This window comes from Stegostoma tigrinum, chromosome 12 (genome assembly GCF_030684315.1).
Source record: "Stegostoma tigrinum isolate sSteTig4 chromosome 12, sSteTig4.hap1, whole genome shotgun sequence".
Taxonomy (NCBI): Eukaryota; Metazoa; Chordata; class Chondrichthyes; order Orectolobiformes; family Stegostomatidae; genus Stegostoma; species Stegostoma tigrinum.
The window spans coordinates 60,111,072-60,130,294 of NC_081365.1; the positions used below are offsets into that span (position 1 = coordinate 60,111,072).

At 37.9% G+C, this 19,223-nt stretch overlaps 1 protein-coding gene across 9 annotated transcripts in view; it reads left to right on the forward strand.

Moving 5' to 3' along the window:
* LOC125456959 (rho guanine nucleotide exchange factor TIAM1-like) overlaps window positions 1-10,836 on the forward strand; it is a 278,224-nt gene extending 267,388 nt beyond the window's left edge. For 6 of the 9 annotated variants that reach the window (XM_048540608.2, XM_048540614.1, XM_048540609.1 and 3 more), the window contains 3 exons: window positions 7,576-7,663; window positions 7,771-7,943; window positions 9,677-10,835. In XM_048540608.2, coding sequence (XP_048396565.1) covers window positions 7,576-7,663; window positions 7,771-7,943; window positions 9,677-10,161 — 746 coding nt within the window. In that variant the 3' untranslated portion in view covers window positions 10,162-10,835. Of the gene's footprint in view, window positions 1-7,575; window positions 7,664-7,770; window positions 7,944-9,676 lie in introns of all 9 variants that reach the window. The other 3 variants (XM_059650354.1, XM_048540606.2, XM_048540607.2) reach the window with 1 other exon arrangement.
* The last annotated feature ends 8,387 nt before the right edge of the window (window positions 10,837-19,223 follow it).

Below are 19,223 nucleotides of genomic sequence, written 5' to 3' on the forward strand. Positions count from 1 at the left end.
CATCCAGCACAGATTCATGAAGGTAGAGGCAAGTTTGGGCCCAGTACAAGACCTTGTGGCATCTGTAGCAGCTGCATCAGCTAGGTGGGCCTGAAGTTGACTCAAACCACTGGCTGAGTGGCAGCATCAGCAGCAGCTGCAGTGGCAAGATGCAGTGAGGAATTGTATTAGCAGGGGCATCGGTGGAGGTGAGAAGGTGCCAAAGAGTGGCAACTGTTGTTCCAGTGGTAGCTGCACAGTGAAGGCAACTTGCGGCTGGCTGCCAGTCTCATGGCCCATGACAGATCACTTAACTAGGACTCCAAAGTTGAACGCTATTTAGTTATTTTACTGCCTTTGAGTTCCATGTTTTGGTTTATTTTTCTGTTTTTTACAATGGTGCTGGAGAGTGGCGACACTCTACTACACTTTTCACTGTAGTTTGTAACAAAACAAACTTGACAATAAATAAATAAGTACATGTGGCCTTGAGAAAGTGATAATGAGTTGAATATTTGAATAGCTGTAGTTTATTTGATTTAGGAAACCCCACAATATTTTTGACAATAGACAATACGTGCAGGAGTAGGCCATTTGGCCCTTCGAGCCAGCACCACCATTCACTATGATCATGGCTGGTCATCCACAATCAGTATCCTGTTCCTGCCTTATCCCCATAACTCTTGATTCCACTATCTTTAAGAGCTCTATCCATCTCTTTCTTGAAAGTATCCAGAGAGTTGGCGTCCACTGCCTTCTGGGGGAGAACATTCCATATATCCACCACTCTCAGGGTGAAGAAATTTTTCCTCAACTCTGTTCTAAATGGCCTACCCCATATTTTTAAACTGTGTCCTCCGGTTCTGGACTCACCCATCAGCGGAAACATGCTTCCTGCCTCCAAAGTGTCTAATCGCTTAATCTTATATCTTTGGGAGGAAGTTCCAGGATTTAGATCCAGCAGCAGAAATATATTGCCATTCTTTGGTCAGGTCAGGTTGGTGAGTGGCTTGAAAAGAACATTGAAGGTGATGGTGGTAGGGTTTCCATATGTCTGCTACCCTTTCATTCTATATTGTAGTGATCGTGTGTTTGCAGGGAGCTGCCCAAGAGACAATTTTACAACATATCACGTAGATGGCAAATATTGCTGCTACTGAGTATTGGTATGGGAAGAGTGAATGTTTGTGGCTGTGCTGCCAATCAAGTAAGCTGCTTCGTTCTGGCTTTGATTGTTGTTGAAATAGCACTTATTTAGACAAGTTTGAGTACTTAAGACTTGAGTTACTCTCTGCAGAATTCCTAGCCTCTGAACTGCTGTTGTAGCCACTATATTTATGTGACCAACCTAGTTAATTTTCTGTTCAATGGTAATCCCCAGGATGTTGATAGTGGTTTATTCAGTGATGGAAATGCTAAAGAGTGTTAAGAAATGGTTAGATTTTGCCTTGTTGGAGATAACCATTGCATATCACTTAAGTGGCACAAATATCACTTGCTACTTTATGAGCCTAAACCTAGATATTGTTCAGATTTTCCTGCATTTAGACATGGACTGCTTCAGTATCTGAAGAGTTATGAATGGTGCTGAACATTATGCAATCATCAGCAAAAATTCCCAAATCTAACCTAATGATGGATGGAAGGTCAACAATGAAGAAGTTAAAGATGAGTGGGCCGAGGACACTTTGTGCAGTTAAGCCAAGATATACTCTGCACTTATCCCATTTAGTACCACTTGGTCTTCCATTGTACTCGCTAGAGAGAAAACTAAGTCCTTCTTGAGCAGTTGTTGAGTAGCTCCAGTATCCCTTATAATTACAGATTTATCCACATCATTTGAAGCAAGTTAAATTATCTTCCTTTTGGTAAAAACCTTGATTGATTTCTTTTTCAAGGAGGTGACTAAATGTGTGAATGAGGATAGGGTAGGTGATGTACTTTATTTGGATTTCAACAAAGCCTTTGACAAGACCCCATATGAGTGACTGACAAAAGAAAATACCAGGGTAACTTGATAAATTTTATCCAAACTTGGCGAGGTGGTAGGGTACAGAGGGTGTTCATTTGACTGGAAGCTGGAGTCTCATGGTATGGAACAGGCTTCAGTGCTTTTATTAGCTCCCTGATATATATTGACAGAATAGTTGAGAATGCAGGGGATGGGATTGTAAGTAAGTTTGTAGATGACATGAAGTTTGGCTGGGTGATTGGTGAGGAAGAAGATCTTAGTTTGGAGGATATAGACAGTTGGTCAGATGAGCAGATCAATAATGGATGGAATTTAACCCTGCTAAGTGAAGTGATGCACTTTGGAAGAAGTAACAAGACAAGGCAGTACTGAATGAATGGTTGGGCACTTGGAAGCTCAAAAGACTTGTAGGACAAGTTAATAGGGTAGTTATGAGGCATGTGGGTTACTTGCCTTTAACAGTTGTGACAGATTTAGCATGCTTGCTGTATGGCTTTTTGATACAAATGGGGTGCTTGTCCACAACTCCCTGAATGTTGTAGGACAAGTTAATAGGGTAGTTATGAGGCATGTGGGTTACTTGCCTTTAACAGTTGTGACAGATTTTAAGAGTGTGCAATAATGTTTTGATTGTACAGGACTTAGTACTTTAGCTGTGGCCTGACCTCTCTGCTGTTCTGGTCACCACATTAGAGGAAGGATACGTTTTGCACTAGAAGGGGTGCAGAGAAGATTTATGTTGCCTAGGATGGACCGTTTTAGCTGTGAAGAGAGGCTGAATAAGCTTGGGTTGCTATCTTTAGAACAGAGAAGGCTGAAAAGGAAGGGTCTGAGGAAGGGCCACCGCACCCAAAACGTTAACTCTTTTATTTCCTTCACAGATACTGCCAGACCTGCTGAGCTCTTCCAGCAACTTTGTTTTTATTTCTGAAAAGGGACCTGACTGAGGTGTACAAGTTTGAGGGACATGGAAAGGATGGGTAGGAAGTGTCTGATCCCCTTAGTTGAAGGGTCAATACCAAGGGGAACATTGTATAAAGCAGAGGTTGACGCCGCCTCTGATAACTAAAGCTGAAACACCCAGAAAAGCACCCCTCGTCCTATAATCTGTTAAAAGTGCCCCAATATGTTATAAAAGAGCAGGTAAATAAAAATAAACCCCTGACACACACTTTATAATCAACAAATAACTATTTATTTATCTAACCTAACAGTGAACAAATTAATTAGACTATTAATAAACCAAATAAATCTCTTCTAACTACTAACTATTCCCAAATAAAATAAAACTATAACAGTATGCTGTTCCAATAAATACAAGTGCCACTTATACAAAATAAAATATAAAAATTAGAATTTAGTCTCTTGAAATTCCAGCCAGATTGTGTCTTCCAGAATATTCTATGCCTTCGCCGATGAAGTCTTCTGTCAGGAACACCTTCTCCATCAAATTCTTTTGTCAGGAACGTTAATTATTTGTGCCATAGGCACCTTTTAATTAAGATGGAGCTTATTCTAAGGCTTAGATAATTCTGAGAGAGCCAGTGATTGTTTCTTTTCAAGCTGACAACTGTTTTCTTGGCAGATGGTAGTTGGCTCTTTCTCAATTTTCTAAATGCCGTCCTCTTTTACCATTGATGACATATCAATTTCTTACAATAGGATTGGTCCTATGTTGTGAAAAATCATCAGATTTAAATTTATTTGGTTTTTAGTCTCTAAGTGCCTGATTCAAATTGATTGGCTGAATTCAAGACTTGTCTTGATATCAAAAGCAAACTGCTGCTTAGTATGCTAGCTGTATGGTTTTTTGATACAAATGTTTCAATTTGAATACTTTCTGTGCACCTGCAAACTCACAGGTGGCTGCCCATAGACATTTTGTTTCAATCTCTAAGTAGAGAAAAAGGACATCATCTTTAAAGTGACCATGAGCTGCTTTTCCCATAGCATTTTACCTGCACCAGCATTTTACCAACACCAACATAGAAGATGAAAGGCGGGAGGCTGAGAGACGATTTTAGGAAAGCATGTTTCACCTAAAGGATAGTGGGGGTCTGGAATGCACTGCCTGAAAAAGTAGATGACGTGGGAAACCTCACAGCTCTTTAAACATTACTTGGGCGAGCATTTGGAATGTCAGAACATTCATGACTATGAGCTAAGTGCTGGAAAGTGGGACTAGCACAGACTTAGAGTAATTTTTTGTTAATGAAAAATCGATGCACTAAAAGGCCCCTTTTGTGCTGTATGATTCTATGATCCTTTGATATCTCACATCTAACCCATTTACCTCAACTAAAGTCTGGAGTTTTCACGTATAGTTCCCTAGTTAAACTGCACTTTGATCTGTAACATTTTCTTTTCAGGTTCCTTTTTTGGAATAACTCTTACGAGTTGCAATAAGTCTCTTGAGCTTCTCTTGCAACTTCCATTATTCTGAATGAAGGTGCCTTGTTTTAATATAATTTTCAGTTTTCACTTTCACCCAGTAATATCTAATCTGAACAAGCATTCTTAGGGCTATCCCTACGATCCATGCTTTACCCTTTCTTTAACTCTCCTAACATTTATCCTTAAGGTGTTTAGAAGGGTGATAGAGGTGTTTAGTTTTATGGATCAGTTCTTTAGTTTCCAACATGGGTTCTTATGAGAAAAGATAATGAATTTTTAAATTCTTCCAAGAGAATGATCACTCTGAGAACTTCTTACGTGCTTTCAATACCCATGAGTGTATTCACCTGTCAAAATTATTTTGCTTAACTCTGTCAAATTCAGCAGGGCTTGGCCAGGCTGTTTCTATGGATTTGGAAGCTTATGTCCCTATGCTTCCTGGAAAAAAAACTTATACACCCAATATAGTTGGCTTTTGAGGTGTGACAATCCATAGAAACCTACTCTGACAATGAAATACACATGTCTTATGAACTTGTTCTTCATGGGCAATGTTCAGTTGACCCCTTCATTTGTTTCACTTTTTTTGTAGATGATACAATGCTTTCACGGCATTCTCTTCAACTTTTGGAATGGTCTTGTCAAACCTGATAAGAAAGCATGCAAGGTGGAAATCAAGTACCATCACTATCACAAAAGAAGTAGTATTAGGCAAGCTATTGAGATTAAAGGCACCTAAGTCCCTCTTGCCCTGATGGTTTGCATCCCAGGATTCTAAAAGAGGTACCTGCAGAGATAGTGAATACATTGGTTGTAATTTTCCAAAAATTGAACTGTGGAGAAACAGTACAAGACTGGAAAACTGCTGATATAACGTCTCTATTCAAAAAGGGAGGCAGGCAAAAAGTGGGTAATTATAGGCTAGTTATCCTATCATCAATTGTTGCAAAAATGTTGGAATCAATTATTAAAGAGGTAATACCGGAACGTTTGGAAAATAATAAATTCATTAAGCAGAGTCATCATGGCATCATGAAAGGGAAATTGTGTCTGACTGATTTATTAGTGATTTTTAAGGAGGTCTCAACCAGAGTGGGCAAAGTTGTATTTGGACTTCCAGAAGATGTTTGATGAGGTACCTCTCAAAAGTTTCAAATATAAGATAAGAGCACAGAATGTTGGGTGTAGTCTATTGGCTTGGGTAGACAATTGGCTCTGAGGGAGAAAACAGCGTATGACATTAAGGGGTTCTTTCTCAGATTGGTGACTTTTCACCATTGGGTTGTTGAGAGAACAATGCTGGGATTGCAGCTGTTTACAATATATAAAATGACTTGGAGGAAATAAGTGAATGTACTGTTACCAGATATGCAGACAACAGTCAAATAGGTAGAAAGGCAGATTGTGAGAGGGATACAAACAATTTACAGAAACATTGCTAGGTTAAGTAAGTGAGCAGAAAGTTGACTAATGGAGTGTAATGTGGAAAAGTGCAAAATAGTTTGTTTTGGAAAGGAGAACAAAGGAACAGAATAATATTTAAATGGAGACAAACTGCAGAAAACTGCAACATAAAGGAGCATAAGGGTACTTGTGCATGAAGCAAAGAAAGCTAAGCACAGGTGCAGCAGGTAAACCAGGAAGGCTAATGGAATGATGACTGATATTTGAATGATATTGGAGCACAAGAGAAGGCAAGTCTTACTACAACTGTACAAGGTGCTGCTGAGACCATATCTGGAGTATTGTGAACAGTTTTTGTCCCCTTACTTCAGGAAAGATACTATTTCATTGGAGGCAGTTCAGAGAAGATTCGTGAGGACGATCCCTGGTATGGAGGGATTGTCTTATGAATAAAGATTAATTAGGTTGGGACTCTACTCACTGGAGTTTAAAAGAATTAGAGTATAATCTCATTGAAAAGTTTAGGATTCTTAAGGGGCGTGTCAAGATAAATTCTGAAAGGATGTTTTCCCTCATGGGACAGTCTGAGCCTCGAGGACATAGCCTCAGAATAAATGGGCATTAATTTAAGACTGAGACGAGGGTTGAGAGTCTTTGTAACTCCTTGCTGCTGACAGCTGTGCGGACAGAGTCCTTGTGTATAATTCAAGCCAAGATTGATAAATCCTTGATCAGTAGGGGAATTGAGGGTTATGGGGAAAGGGCATGAAGAATGTCAGATCAGCCTTGATCCTATTGAGTAGTGGAACCGGTTGACAGGCCAGATGACCCACTCCTGTTCTTACTTCTTCTGGAATGTTGGCAAGTGGGCCAAATAAGTGATGCAGTGATTAAAGTAGGTTTAGGTAGGCAAGAAATATTAGGTCACAGGAGAGGTTGGGCGTTTGAGGATGAGCTGATGATCAATAATGGGGGTAAAAGGATCCCGGCTCCCAGCTGGAGGTGTGGCAGGGGCAGATTGGCTGCAGAATGGAGACTGAGAATGGGGATGGGGGTAGGAGAGATTGTGTCCTAACCAGTGGTGTTCGGTGGTGAGAGTGGAAAAGGCAGATCAGGATAAAAGGGGGCTCAGGATTGGGTAAAGGAGGTCATTCTAGTATAATAAATGGCCATCAGAAAATCAGGCCCAGTATCTTTGGCCTGTACTCTTTACTATGTCACTTAGCACTGTCAATACGCACAATTTCCATTTTGTGAGATGCACCACAACAAGGGCGCTACAGAGATGGCAAGTGCTTTCATTATCGTGCTGTTGCTTTTAGGGAAGCTGTATTCAAGTTCACAGCTTGTGGAATTTTAACTCAGTTGGATAAGTTGAAATGACTTTTCCATACCCACTCCCTTCCAATGTTGGAAAATGCGGAATATCCTATTGAATGAAGCTGAACTATTACTTGAAGTATATAACTTTGATTTTCTGTCAAACTACTAAAAAAAAATTTACTTTTGTGAACAAATAGCTTGCCATGTTTAGGACGTAAAACCTTGAACAATTTTAGGAATTCAGTTGGCTGCTGGCTACTAAAATTATACAGACATAGTATCAAGGTGAGAAATTGTTACTAATTTTTACTATTACTAATTTAGTCAGATTTGAGGCAATTGAATGTTATTGTCCTTGCTGCTTAAAGCTGTATTGATTTTTATTCTTGTCGTACCATGAGGCCATGTAATTATACATGGTACAATTATGCCAACACTATCAGTATTAAACTTTGCCTCCTGCAGTCATGTTTTGCAATACTTTTATGTGTTTTTGCCTGTAGATGCAGAGACTGATTGTGTTTTTGAAATTGTTCACACAAAATCTGAGTCAGAAGGAAGACCAGAGACGAACTTTCACTTCTGTAGCAGGTAGCTGGTTGTTACTATTGTCTGATTTCTTAGATGTTTACAGCTCTATTTTAAAAAATATTTTATAATTGTCTTCCTGAGATTTACATCTTTCTGAAAATTTTCAGTACTCCTGAGAACAAACGGGATATTATCAAGGCAGTTCATTCCGTATTACGTGATAAACATCGAAGGCAGCTTCTAAAAACTGAAAGTTTGCCACAGTCCCAGCAATACATGCCTTTTGGGGGAAAGCGACTCTGTGCATTGAAAGGAGCAAGGCCAGTAGTGAATCGAGCTGGTAAGAACCCTCGGGGTCAGAGCTGTATCAAAAGCATCTTTCACCCTGCAACATGTTACAAAACGTTCCTTTCTTATGCCAGTGTTTAATTCCATATTTATGAAAATAACTTTCTAATGCTTCTTTGTTCTTTAACTATGAACCAGTTCCAGAAAATAAATTCAGGATATTTTTGATCTGGTTCAACATTTTCAAGCATTTCACTTGTGACATTCCTCCTCCAGATATTAGAAAAAGGTTCTCATTATTAAGATAAAAGCAGAAATTGTGGAACTTGTAAACAAAAATTGATGGTGTATGTGAATTGATTCAGCAGTAACAGTACAACTTGAGAATATGCATGATAAAAATCAATAGTTGAAATGAGTAAAACATGAACCCATAAGGGAAAAGTCACATGGCAAATAATCTTGTGATATGTTAGACAATTGTAAACCTACAAGTAATGATTTAATTCCATTGGATGAAGGGGAATGTTGTAAAAAATAATAGATACTATTTCAAGAGATCTTTCCAGACAATCAAGGGGAGATGATGGAGGTACGCAGGAAAGTAAAATTGGAGTCAAAGGTCAATTGTAATCATTAAATGATTTAACTAGGTCTGAAGGCCAGTTGACGTAATCCTGCTAACATTTCTTAATCTTTTAATCAATTTCACATAAGCTTTGCTCTTGTTTTTGAATACTGCTAAATGCTTAAGGATGTGTTAGAAATTAATCTATTTATATATGATTGCGCAAGATAAAGTAGTTCTTCAAAACAGTAGGTAAAGTAATGGTGTTTGGATGTCGATTGTGAGAGAGAATTTCCTGGCATGGTTTCTGTAATCTTCCATAATCCTGGAGAAAGTCTGTAACATCTGGTTATATTGTCTCACCAGAATTAATGACGATCTTCCAAAGTTACAGGGAGAATTCGGAAAACCCTGCACATATTCTAATGTGTATCACAAGTATTGCTCACTTTTCATTGCAACATACATATCCCCTTTCTCCCGTGTTCAATAATTACATCACATTCTTAATATATTTCATAGAAAATGGGGACATAGTGGCTCAGTGGTTAGCACTGTTGCCAGGGGCCTGGGTTCATTTCCACTCTTGGACGATTGTGTGGCATTTACACATTCTCCCCATGTCTGCATGGGTTTCTTCCAGGTACTACAGTTTTCTCCCACAATCCAAAGATGTGCAGGTAAGGCAGATTGGCCATACTAAATTGCCCAGAGTATTCAGGGAAGTGCAGGCTAGATGGATTAGCCATGGGAAATATAAGGTTACAGGGCTGATATATTGGGCCATTTGGATGGGATGCACTTCAGATGGCCACTGTGGGCTTGATGGACAGAAGGATTCTATGGAAACAAATTGTATTGTCATAATATCAGTTACACTTGTAAAAGGCATGGATTAGAAATGGTTGTTGGAAATATGAGTGAATACATGCTTAATGTGGTATTTGCCTGAATAACATTTTAATGCAGAGTAATTTAATGCAGTTATTAATTAATTTAAATGGTTAACATTGCTGCTTAAAAATATCAGTGCAGTATTGTGTAAATGTGTCATAAACAGCCATCCAACAATATCGTTAGTATTAAATCTAGGTTTATTTGTGATTGTACTGACATCTGTCTTGTTGAAATGCCTTGTCAATTAGACTATCACTTTGATTTTGGTCCTGGCAACATGTTGCAGCATCTAATTTTGTATATCTTTGTCCTTCCCTAAGTTTCAGTACCCTGCAGAAACTTAGGCAAAAAGAGACTATCCAGGAACAGATTCACTATTGATGCAGATGATCTGTTTGGACGTAGTCAAGGTAATGAATCTTCACAGTCGCCAATGATCTGCAATGACACTGATCGTTGGGTGGAGGAACAGTTTGATCTTGGTAAGTATGAAGAACAGGAAGATGTCAAAGAAACTGATATTCTAAGTGATGATGACGAATACTGCCAGTCAGTGAAAAGTTCAACACTGTCAAGAGATTTACAAGAGCAGCTAAAAGCAATGAGCTTCACAAAAGATAGTTCTTGTGAGAATAGGAAACTATCCATGCATGGAATGTCAGAAAAATCACCGTCAAAAATAACGTTTACTACTACAAAGCAAAAAGTTGCAGCAGGAGCTAATGGCATAGTGGAAAATAATGCAGCAGAAGTAATCTGGGTAAAACGTGAAGACTTCATTTCAACTGAGAAAGAAAGTGATTAAAATCTAAAATGCAGATTTGTTTCTGCAGATATGAATGCCAGGCACATTCACTGCTAACTGTTCATGGCCTCTTACATACGCTATAGGATGATTCCGCTGAATTGGAGGCAGCTCAACCAATTCAGAAACTGTGGTCTCCTATTAAACTAATTAAAAATTATCATGATTGAACTCAAATGTATAAACAATCTTGTGACATCATTGTACACTCCTATAATGTCCAAAGGGCTTAATGTATATTTATTACTGTGTGGCGTAAGAATATAATTTCATTTTTTGTTTATTTTTAGGCAATTCACTGAACAAGCAAATTTGTTGTATCTGTTACAAACTAACTTTGTACTTTTTACAGAAATACTGAAATCAATTGCACAAACTGGATTTCATCCACAATTGTTTAAAGAATGTCCTTTTCATGTAGAATCAGCAAAAATAGTTATAAGTCTGTAACCACACAACTACCAGTGATATAAATCAGGTGTTTATATGATCAAAGGAACAAGCTGCAAGTGTTGAATAAATACATTTTTCAAACTACTTATGCTATTAACAAGTCTGATGGTACTTATATTATGGCCATATTCACATTTGTACATATTTCCAAGCTTTAATGCGCACATCAGAAGTTGCCTAATATATTTCTTTTGTAAGCTGGAAAAAATTCTATTTTTATGTTTTTAGGTTCGTTGAATTGTAAATGCTCTTCAAACATAATAAAACGTGAAATTGTAATTTCAATGTTATTTTGTGTTTATTTATGTTGGTTTTCAGATGAGACAAATTAATTTTTGTTGACGTTTAGGATTGTACTCTCTCAAATGATGATACATTCCCAAAATTAATTTACATTTCCTAAAGACCTAGTTCATCATGTTACTAGTCTTTCGGGTATTTACGGTGGGATTTTCCGCTTTTGTAGAAACCCGATATAAACTCAACCTGCCTGTTCGACCTGCTGCTGATTCTGCCATATTTTCCAAATTCAGCCCAGTTGGGGTCTCAGTATAATTCTTATAATCCCTATAACTCCTGAACCTGCAAGCAGCCAGAAGTTCCCATGCAAACATAATGAGACTATTCACTAAAACGTATGCATGGGTGTGTGTGGTGGGAAGCCACAAAAAATGCTGAAAATCCACCAGTATGGCCACTTGCCTCTAAATAGTAGTTAAAATATTTTCATTTTCTATTTTCTTTGTTTGTAAAAGTTTTCCTTATATTTTTGAAGGCCATGATCAAAAGTGTTAATGCAATCGAATTGAAAAGAGTGACTTTGTATATACGTAAACAGAATCTGTATTGATTGCATCAATGATTCTGTCATTTTAACTTTTTTTTAATAGTAATGCCTTTTGTTGCACTTTCAAGAATTTCTACCAAGGATTTCGGCCAAGGTTAAATCTAACGGAGAGTGAGAAATTGTCCTCAAGCAGTGCACCATTTAAAGTAACAAAGTGCATATTCCAGAAGGAAAACACATCCTTGCGCTGAGCCAGATGTAGTTTGATCAACTGAATTCCAATATAGCTGCATAAGTGATCTTCTCAATATTTTGAGGACCAAATCTGCTTCAGAACTAGCAAAGATTTTAGATGATTCTAACTGGATTTTGTGGGAAATTCTTCTCAATGAGATAAATTACTTCAAAGGTACCAGAAAATTTGGGTTAAAGCTGTTGTGTCTGTCTGAATTACATAGTGTGCAGTTTCATGCCTTTTGATTAGCCTTACAGACCTAAGAAAAAGATTTGAACTGAGCAGCTTGAACCTACAGTGACATCTTATCATTAACTGAGAGCTATGCACCTAAACTAGGATTTAACTTAGTAATTGTTTTTCTCTGTTATCCACATCAATAGGATCCCACACCCATGTTTTTGCATCCTCTCCTGACTGTCTTGCTAGGAAATTTTGTATTATTGAAGATGTTGCTTAGTTGTACACCTAAAATCTTTCTAAGGAAACCTTTCATTTGTTCACAATGGAATGTCAATCATGGGGCCTAAGGAAATTGGCTAAGACAGATGTCTATTTGTATGACTCAGGGGTTATCAAAGTGTGGTGACACAGATGATGTTTGCTCTGAGCCAATGAAAAGAATTAATTTCAGCTATTTCCTTGTAAGGATTTAGGAAAGCCTCAGAGTGAGGGGTATGAATTGGAGGCTCAGAGCCACATTTGGTACCTTTTACCATTGTCTCTGTATTATAATTCTGTTTTGCCAACATCACTTCCAAAAAAGGAGATGGACTTATGCTCCTCTCTCAGTCCTAAACCCTTTAAGGACAAGAAATTTCCATCCTGTCTTTACTATTTTTTGTTAAGTATACCTAACATCTTCCTTAACAAATTCAACTTAATACTAGTTGCTTGTACCTAGATAGGCCAAGCACAACTGAGGGTCTCTTGGTTAAAAATTAAAAGTTCAGATCTTACCAATTCTAACTACAGTATTTCCAGCCTCAAAACCCAGAAAACAAACATATGGCCATGAGAGATCGATTGGCTGGCTATAATTGCTATCAAAGCTGACATAGAAACTATAGCATAGCAATATGCGCTTATTTCCCATGTACTTACTTCAGAACCATTTCATTCCACTGGCATCTATTGTTTTATTCAGGCAATCGGTAACCTCACTTTACTCAGACCACGAAAAAGCAAGTGTTATTTTTGCTACATAATGGTTCTTAAAAGGTGGGAGGTCTGATCACTAGAGCTCAGAATTCTGATGCAGTTCTTTCCTGCAGGTAAAAGCCATTAGTCAGTAACAGCCCCCTCTCATGATATAGAAAGTGAGTTCAAGCCCACTGAAAAGAGCTATGTATAAAATCTAGGCTGCCAGTCACCGATGCTGCGTTGTCAGAGATGTCTTCTTTCAGATGAAACATCAAATCAAGTTGTTATGTACAAGTTGGCTACCACCTTTCACACATTACAACAGAGTGCCTACAGTCCAAAAATTAGTCTTAAAGTCATTTGAGTCATTCTGAAGTCATGAATGATTACACAAATGAGCCAATGATGTAGTGGTATTATTTCTGGACTAAGAAACCAAAACAGGAATCCAGACACCAAGGTAGAGTTCTGAAGATCTAGGTTTGAATCCCACTACTAATTCAATGGTGAAGTTTGAATTCAATAAAAATCTTGAATTAAAAATGTAATGAATATGAAATCATTGTTGTTAAAACCCTTATATTCTTTCAGAAAGGGGATCTGCTGTCCTTACCTGTTCTGGCTTACTTGCCACTCCTGACCTACAGCAATGTAGTTGTCTCCTTCCTGCCCTCTGAGGAAAGTCTGAGGAAAGGAAATAAACCAAGGAACCACCTGGCATTGACTTAGGCACTGGAAACAACAATGGCAAACAACCCTATCAACCCTACAAAGCCCTCATTACTAATGTCAGTGTATAAACTTTGGATAGAATGGGAAAGACTCCATGGACCTAGCAATTCAGGATTGGGCAGCCATAATGCACTGTGGGCCATTAGAAGCAGCACATTTGTATTCCCAATGAAATCTGCAATCTCATGGTCTAGCATATCCTCCAGTTTACCATTGTCAGCAAGTCAGGATAAGATTGTCAACACATCCTGTGTGTATAAAGAACAGTGCATTGTGGAAGTGTTCAACTATGCAGCATTAGATTTGTATTGGGAGCATTGTGGGCATTTGTATTCTTAAGATTGATCGTTTTGTATTCACTATCTCGTTGTTTGAAATATCAACACCTAGTTGGTAATTTCCTCTTGGATGAGCAAGTCAAAAGCCTTTTTAAAAAATAATAAACTTGAAGGAATAAGACTCCAACGTTGTGATTGTTCACTTTCTGGTATTTGGCTATCATGAATACTTATCACTAATTACAGTATGAGACATAACTTTCAGTGGTGAGAGTTAATAGACAATCATTATGTAAATATAGTAATTTCATGAAAATGGAATAGATTAAGCATGAGAAACCATTTTCAAGGTGTTAATGATGCAGTGTTGCAAGCAAGCCCACAAATTATAACTTGCAATTCACCAGATATCTCTTCTTTATTGTCAGCTGTTGGTATGTGCATTCAGGTAGATTTCTGAAGCAAAATCTGATCCATTATGTATAACTTACTACTTATTCGCGTGAGCAGCGTAACCAAACTATTTGTCTGTTGCTTTCCTTGGTTCATTCACGTTTCCCAGTCGTGTAATCTCTAGAATCTGCCAGTAGATGGCACCCTTTACATTGTTCTGTGCAATAGAGATCTTTTGCCTTAATTACAGGTGTAATCGTCCTTTGGAGAATTTAAGGTGTACAAGTCAAAATGATAGCTGCAAGCTACTTTATCGAATTAGACTAATTTCACGAAATTGACAGGTGTTCTGGTCCAGATATGTTGAAATCAAAGATTGGGAGATAACCTACTGCTCATGCACCATTTTTTTCACAAAGACCACAGTTCAATTATAAACTAGACTTATTCCCACAAGAGGAAATGGAATAGCATCCAAAGCTAAGGATCTCCGGATGACTGAAGAAAGAGATTGATGTTGAAAAAGATGAATAATACAGAAGTAAGAACAGCTACAAGACTAGTATCCCTCTAACAAAGGGGGTAACTGCTCAGTTGCTTCCTGCCTACAAAAGCAGAATAAGTCCTCCCCAGCCAGTTTGTGGTTTTACTCTCATCAGTAAAGGTTTAACCATCAGTAAAGTGATGGAAAGTATCAGCTTGCTCATCTGTGTTCAATTTCCATTCTGCCAGGGCCATTGAGTTCAGGTCTCATTATAGTTCAAGAATGAGCAAAATACCTGCATTCTACAATTAAGTTCATAACTATATTTGGTTATAAATATAGGTTTACCTGATAAACAAATTTAAGTAGATAGGATACTGATAGGTATATAAAAATTCAAAGATAAAGATTCATGTAAGATTTAACCATTAAAGACGCATCACAGCTAGCAGGCGAGGTTAGAAAGGCTCTTCTGAAAAGGGAATTAGAAACAAACATGCTATAAACTGAGTTAATAGACTAGCACTCAACACAGAGGCCCTTCTTGTGCCGCACTGGTAGTGCCCCTACCCCTGGATGGGAGGACCACATTCAAGTCCCACCTGCTTCAGAGGTTTGTAATAGCATCTCTGAACAGATTAATTAAAAGAATAACAATCAGCACACCACAGATAGCTGTAACATGAAAAAAAAAGTTTAATCACTGAAAAGAAAGCTTGGAAAGAAACATGGCAACATAGCACCTAAGTGTGAAAATAAAATAACTACAGAAAGAATACTAAAATCTTTCAAGCAATGACAGATGGCAAAGATCCTAATGTGATTGCCATTTAGATACCAAGTTCAGACAATGAGCTCATAAAGACAGAAATAATAACTTCACTGATAATTTAACAAAAGATATTTTTAAATATTGAAATATAAAGGGCCAATGAAAGGAAACCCGTAGAGTATAAAACATCACAAACGAATTGACTAAATACAAGCTCATGGCTTCATAAAGCAACTTTTACCAGTTTAGGAAAAATGTTAAATAATACAGCATCACATGTAAGGGTTTAACACACGCATTTGCAAAGAAGCGGAATTCGAACAGCACAAAAACAAGGCCCTGCCAGTGAAATTTCAGAACTATCAGGGACCCTCAGATAATACTTCTCAAAGCTATTTTCTCCCACCAGGAGAACATACTTGATTCATTCTGAATTTCAAACTAAAACTTCAAATTTTGATGGACATCTGATTTTCGATGTTGTCAGATGTATTATTTTTGGCTATTCTCAAATATTCCTAGATATTCTCATTCTTGAAAAGTTATAAATACGTATCAAAGTAGATTGATTATATGTGGTATTACATCTTTTGATAGACATATCAAAGCAGTACAGTAAACCACTTAAAATATGCAGCTTATTAATTTGTTCATAAAATTGTAAAATTAGTAAATCATTTTGTTTACATTTTTCTGTTACAACAGAAATGAACCCTACCGTCTCTGTACTTTTTAAGAAGGGAAAATAAATTCTGAAAAGAGAACTCCTGGGGCCGAAAAATATCTGGGACATTAATAGCATAGCTTTTTGGAGGAGCACTTCATTTTTGGGCTGCTTCTTCCCTTTGGCTTCGGTCATGTCATTCCTATAGTGCTAAGAACAAGCATTTGTGCAGCTGGCTAGCTTGATTCAGACACAAGTAATCAGGGAAACACTCTGATCTAAGTTATCCTGAAATAAGAATTTATAGCTATACATCACTTAAAATTGTGTTTGCCCTTGAGAACAAGGCAGCGTTTGCCCATGTGTACTATCAATCAGGCTGAGTTAAATTGTGGTAAATGGGGAAAATCTGTCCATGGGTTGAAGTTATACCAAGAACAAGGGAAGTTAATCATTCTCAAATCACACACCTGATGCAGGTATTCCTCAGGACTACATTCAAGCGTACTCACACTCTGATGTTTTGCCAACGACTTACCCTCCATCTTAAGTAAGGATCCAAGATCAAAATATTGTACATGTTGGAAATTTTAAAACACTGAAAATCCAGGACATAGTTAGCAATTAAAATAGTGTCTGGAGCGAGAGAGAAATAGATGTTTCAGAGGTCTAACTTTTCAGCTTTCCAACTTGCCTCAGCATCAATAAGCTGTAAAATCTGTGCAAAACAGCTGTGGGAATTATTGATGGGCTCAACCTCTCTTTTAGCTGAGGACAGCAATCGCAATGCCCATTAAATACAGCATGTGGTGCTGAATCTTTGGGTCCTGCCAAGGTCAGGAACCAAAACAGAACCTTAAATGAACAGTGGAGTGCCAATTTCCTGGCCCTGGTCATTTTTTCTGAGCCAAGTTTTGGGGCCTAAAGGTCTACCTCCCCCAAGAGACACATGTAATGAATTAGGCTTATTAAAAACCTTGACATCAGTTAAAGGTTTTACTTGATCTTCAGTTGCAGAGTGAGGGTATAGGTTAAGTGCCTGGGTATGATACTCAGCAACAGTTGGGGGCTAGGAGGGAAATGCCTTCATTCCTATGTAGTGAAGACCCAACAGATTGTGGCGACCCAATGGCTGGAGGTCAAAACTTTGTTACAATAACTGGTTGTGCTCTGAGATAGGGAATGCTCGGGCATTTATGAAGGGAAGAGAAAAGCAACATTGAAAATATGGGTGGAACAGTAGTAGTAAATGGTTGGGGATAGGGCTGGATTATATATTGAGTTGTACCCCAGTGAGACCACTGCCAGCAAAAAAGCTCTGTAAAACACAGTGAGATTGAATATGATGACGGAGCTAGATATTGAGCCCAAAGTGGAGGAGCTTTGTAAAATTATTTTCTTATTTGCGTTGGGCAAAGCTCGAAGGTGCAGATGCTATTCCATCTGAACTCAAACATGGGAAATTGACGCTCCCACATTATGAGCAGAAACGTCTTATTTCTCTGATCGGCCAGCAACATCAGGAAGACAACTATTATCATGTAGGATATTATCAGAACTGGAAATGTGATGCTAAAATTTGCTGCTGGTTTTATGTATTTGGGCTTCGCAATCACCAGCGATCTGCAGCAGAAGTAAATCAAGCGAAAATAATTAAAATCTCAACATTAGTTGCAAACGAAGAATATTTAAACTTTCTAATTGGTGGTTCTTATAATCAGATTAATTATACACACTCTACATCTGCATTTTCTCTCCCTCTCTTGATGATGCAAAATTCTTATCATTGCTTTATGACTCTTTCTTTTATAACAAACTTGTTCTTCAATGTCTCCCAACTCCTTAATTGACCCAGTTTCTCATTTATCATCTTACTTGTAATTTGTCCTACTAATTGTTTCAACAAGCAACTACAATTAAATCCTTGCACCTCAAGGGATTTATACATTAGTGCTGTTTTATTGTTCTTCATTTAATACCATTCATTTTTGAGCATACTGTGCAATGAAATATATAAGCTGTATTATCTGACTTCCTGTGCCATTGGATTTAACATGTGGAAAACAGATAGTAACTTGAATTGGTTCTATACTAGCACTGGCCAGGTATCAATTTTGAGTAAGTATCTGTATTAATCCAAAGGTTAATTGAAGTCGAATTGTTGATGGTGAAAGAACCTTGCTGATGTCAATGCATGTAAAGTATTCTGAGTAGCTTTGAGACATATGAATACGTTTGTGCTTTCTGATATATTTCTAGCTCCAGGCTTCTCTTGTCTCCCCAGATAATTGAAAGTTCTCACATTCTGTAGCATTGTTAAATTTCTTTTGCACTGTACCCAATACTCTAACATTCTTTCTGCAGTCAGATGTCTTGAATTAAATACAGTATTCTAGGTGAGGTCCAACTAGTAATTTATCAAGATTTAGCTAAACTTTGTTTCTTTCACACTCCATGGATAAGAAATCATTTGAAGCCATTTTTTGGCAGCTACAAGTGTCCTTTGGCTCTAAACCTGAGTATATGACTTGTGTGTACACTCATGGGGTGATTTGCATTAAGTGCAATATAAGTGATGCGTTGGTGCATGCTGTGAATGCCAACTGGAAGTATGCAGACTAAACAGATCATGTCAATAAGTAATTTGATGCTCGTAGTGCTCTTTTGAACTCTTCCTCACCTTTCACAACAGAACAATGTTCAGCAACAGGAGGTACCCCTGCAGGGTTATTAAAAGACTCATTAACTCCCACAGCTTAGTTGCTGGATTGATGTTTGCTGATTATTGTTTAAATTTGACTTTTGTTTTTACCTTGCTAGGTTGTTTCATGTTGACAAAACTGATAGCAAGTAACAGTGCTGAAGGAGCTCCGGGTTGACTTCAAAGTGCAGAACAGTTACTTCCTGACCTGGATGAGCTTGTAGACAATCCTTTGAAATACAGCACGAGAACAGGATTGTACAGAGGAGGTGCAGAGAAGGACAATATGCAGGAGGATTGAAGAGGTGGAGAAGGGCTCTCAGCAGGAGGTGGTATCAGTCCAGGAACTTCAGGGAGCAATTTTCCTGGTTGAACCTTAGTGAAGAACAATGTGTGAGCTTGGTGTGCCTCAGTGAAAAA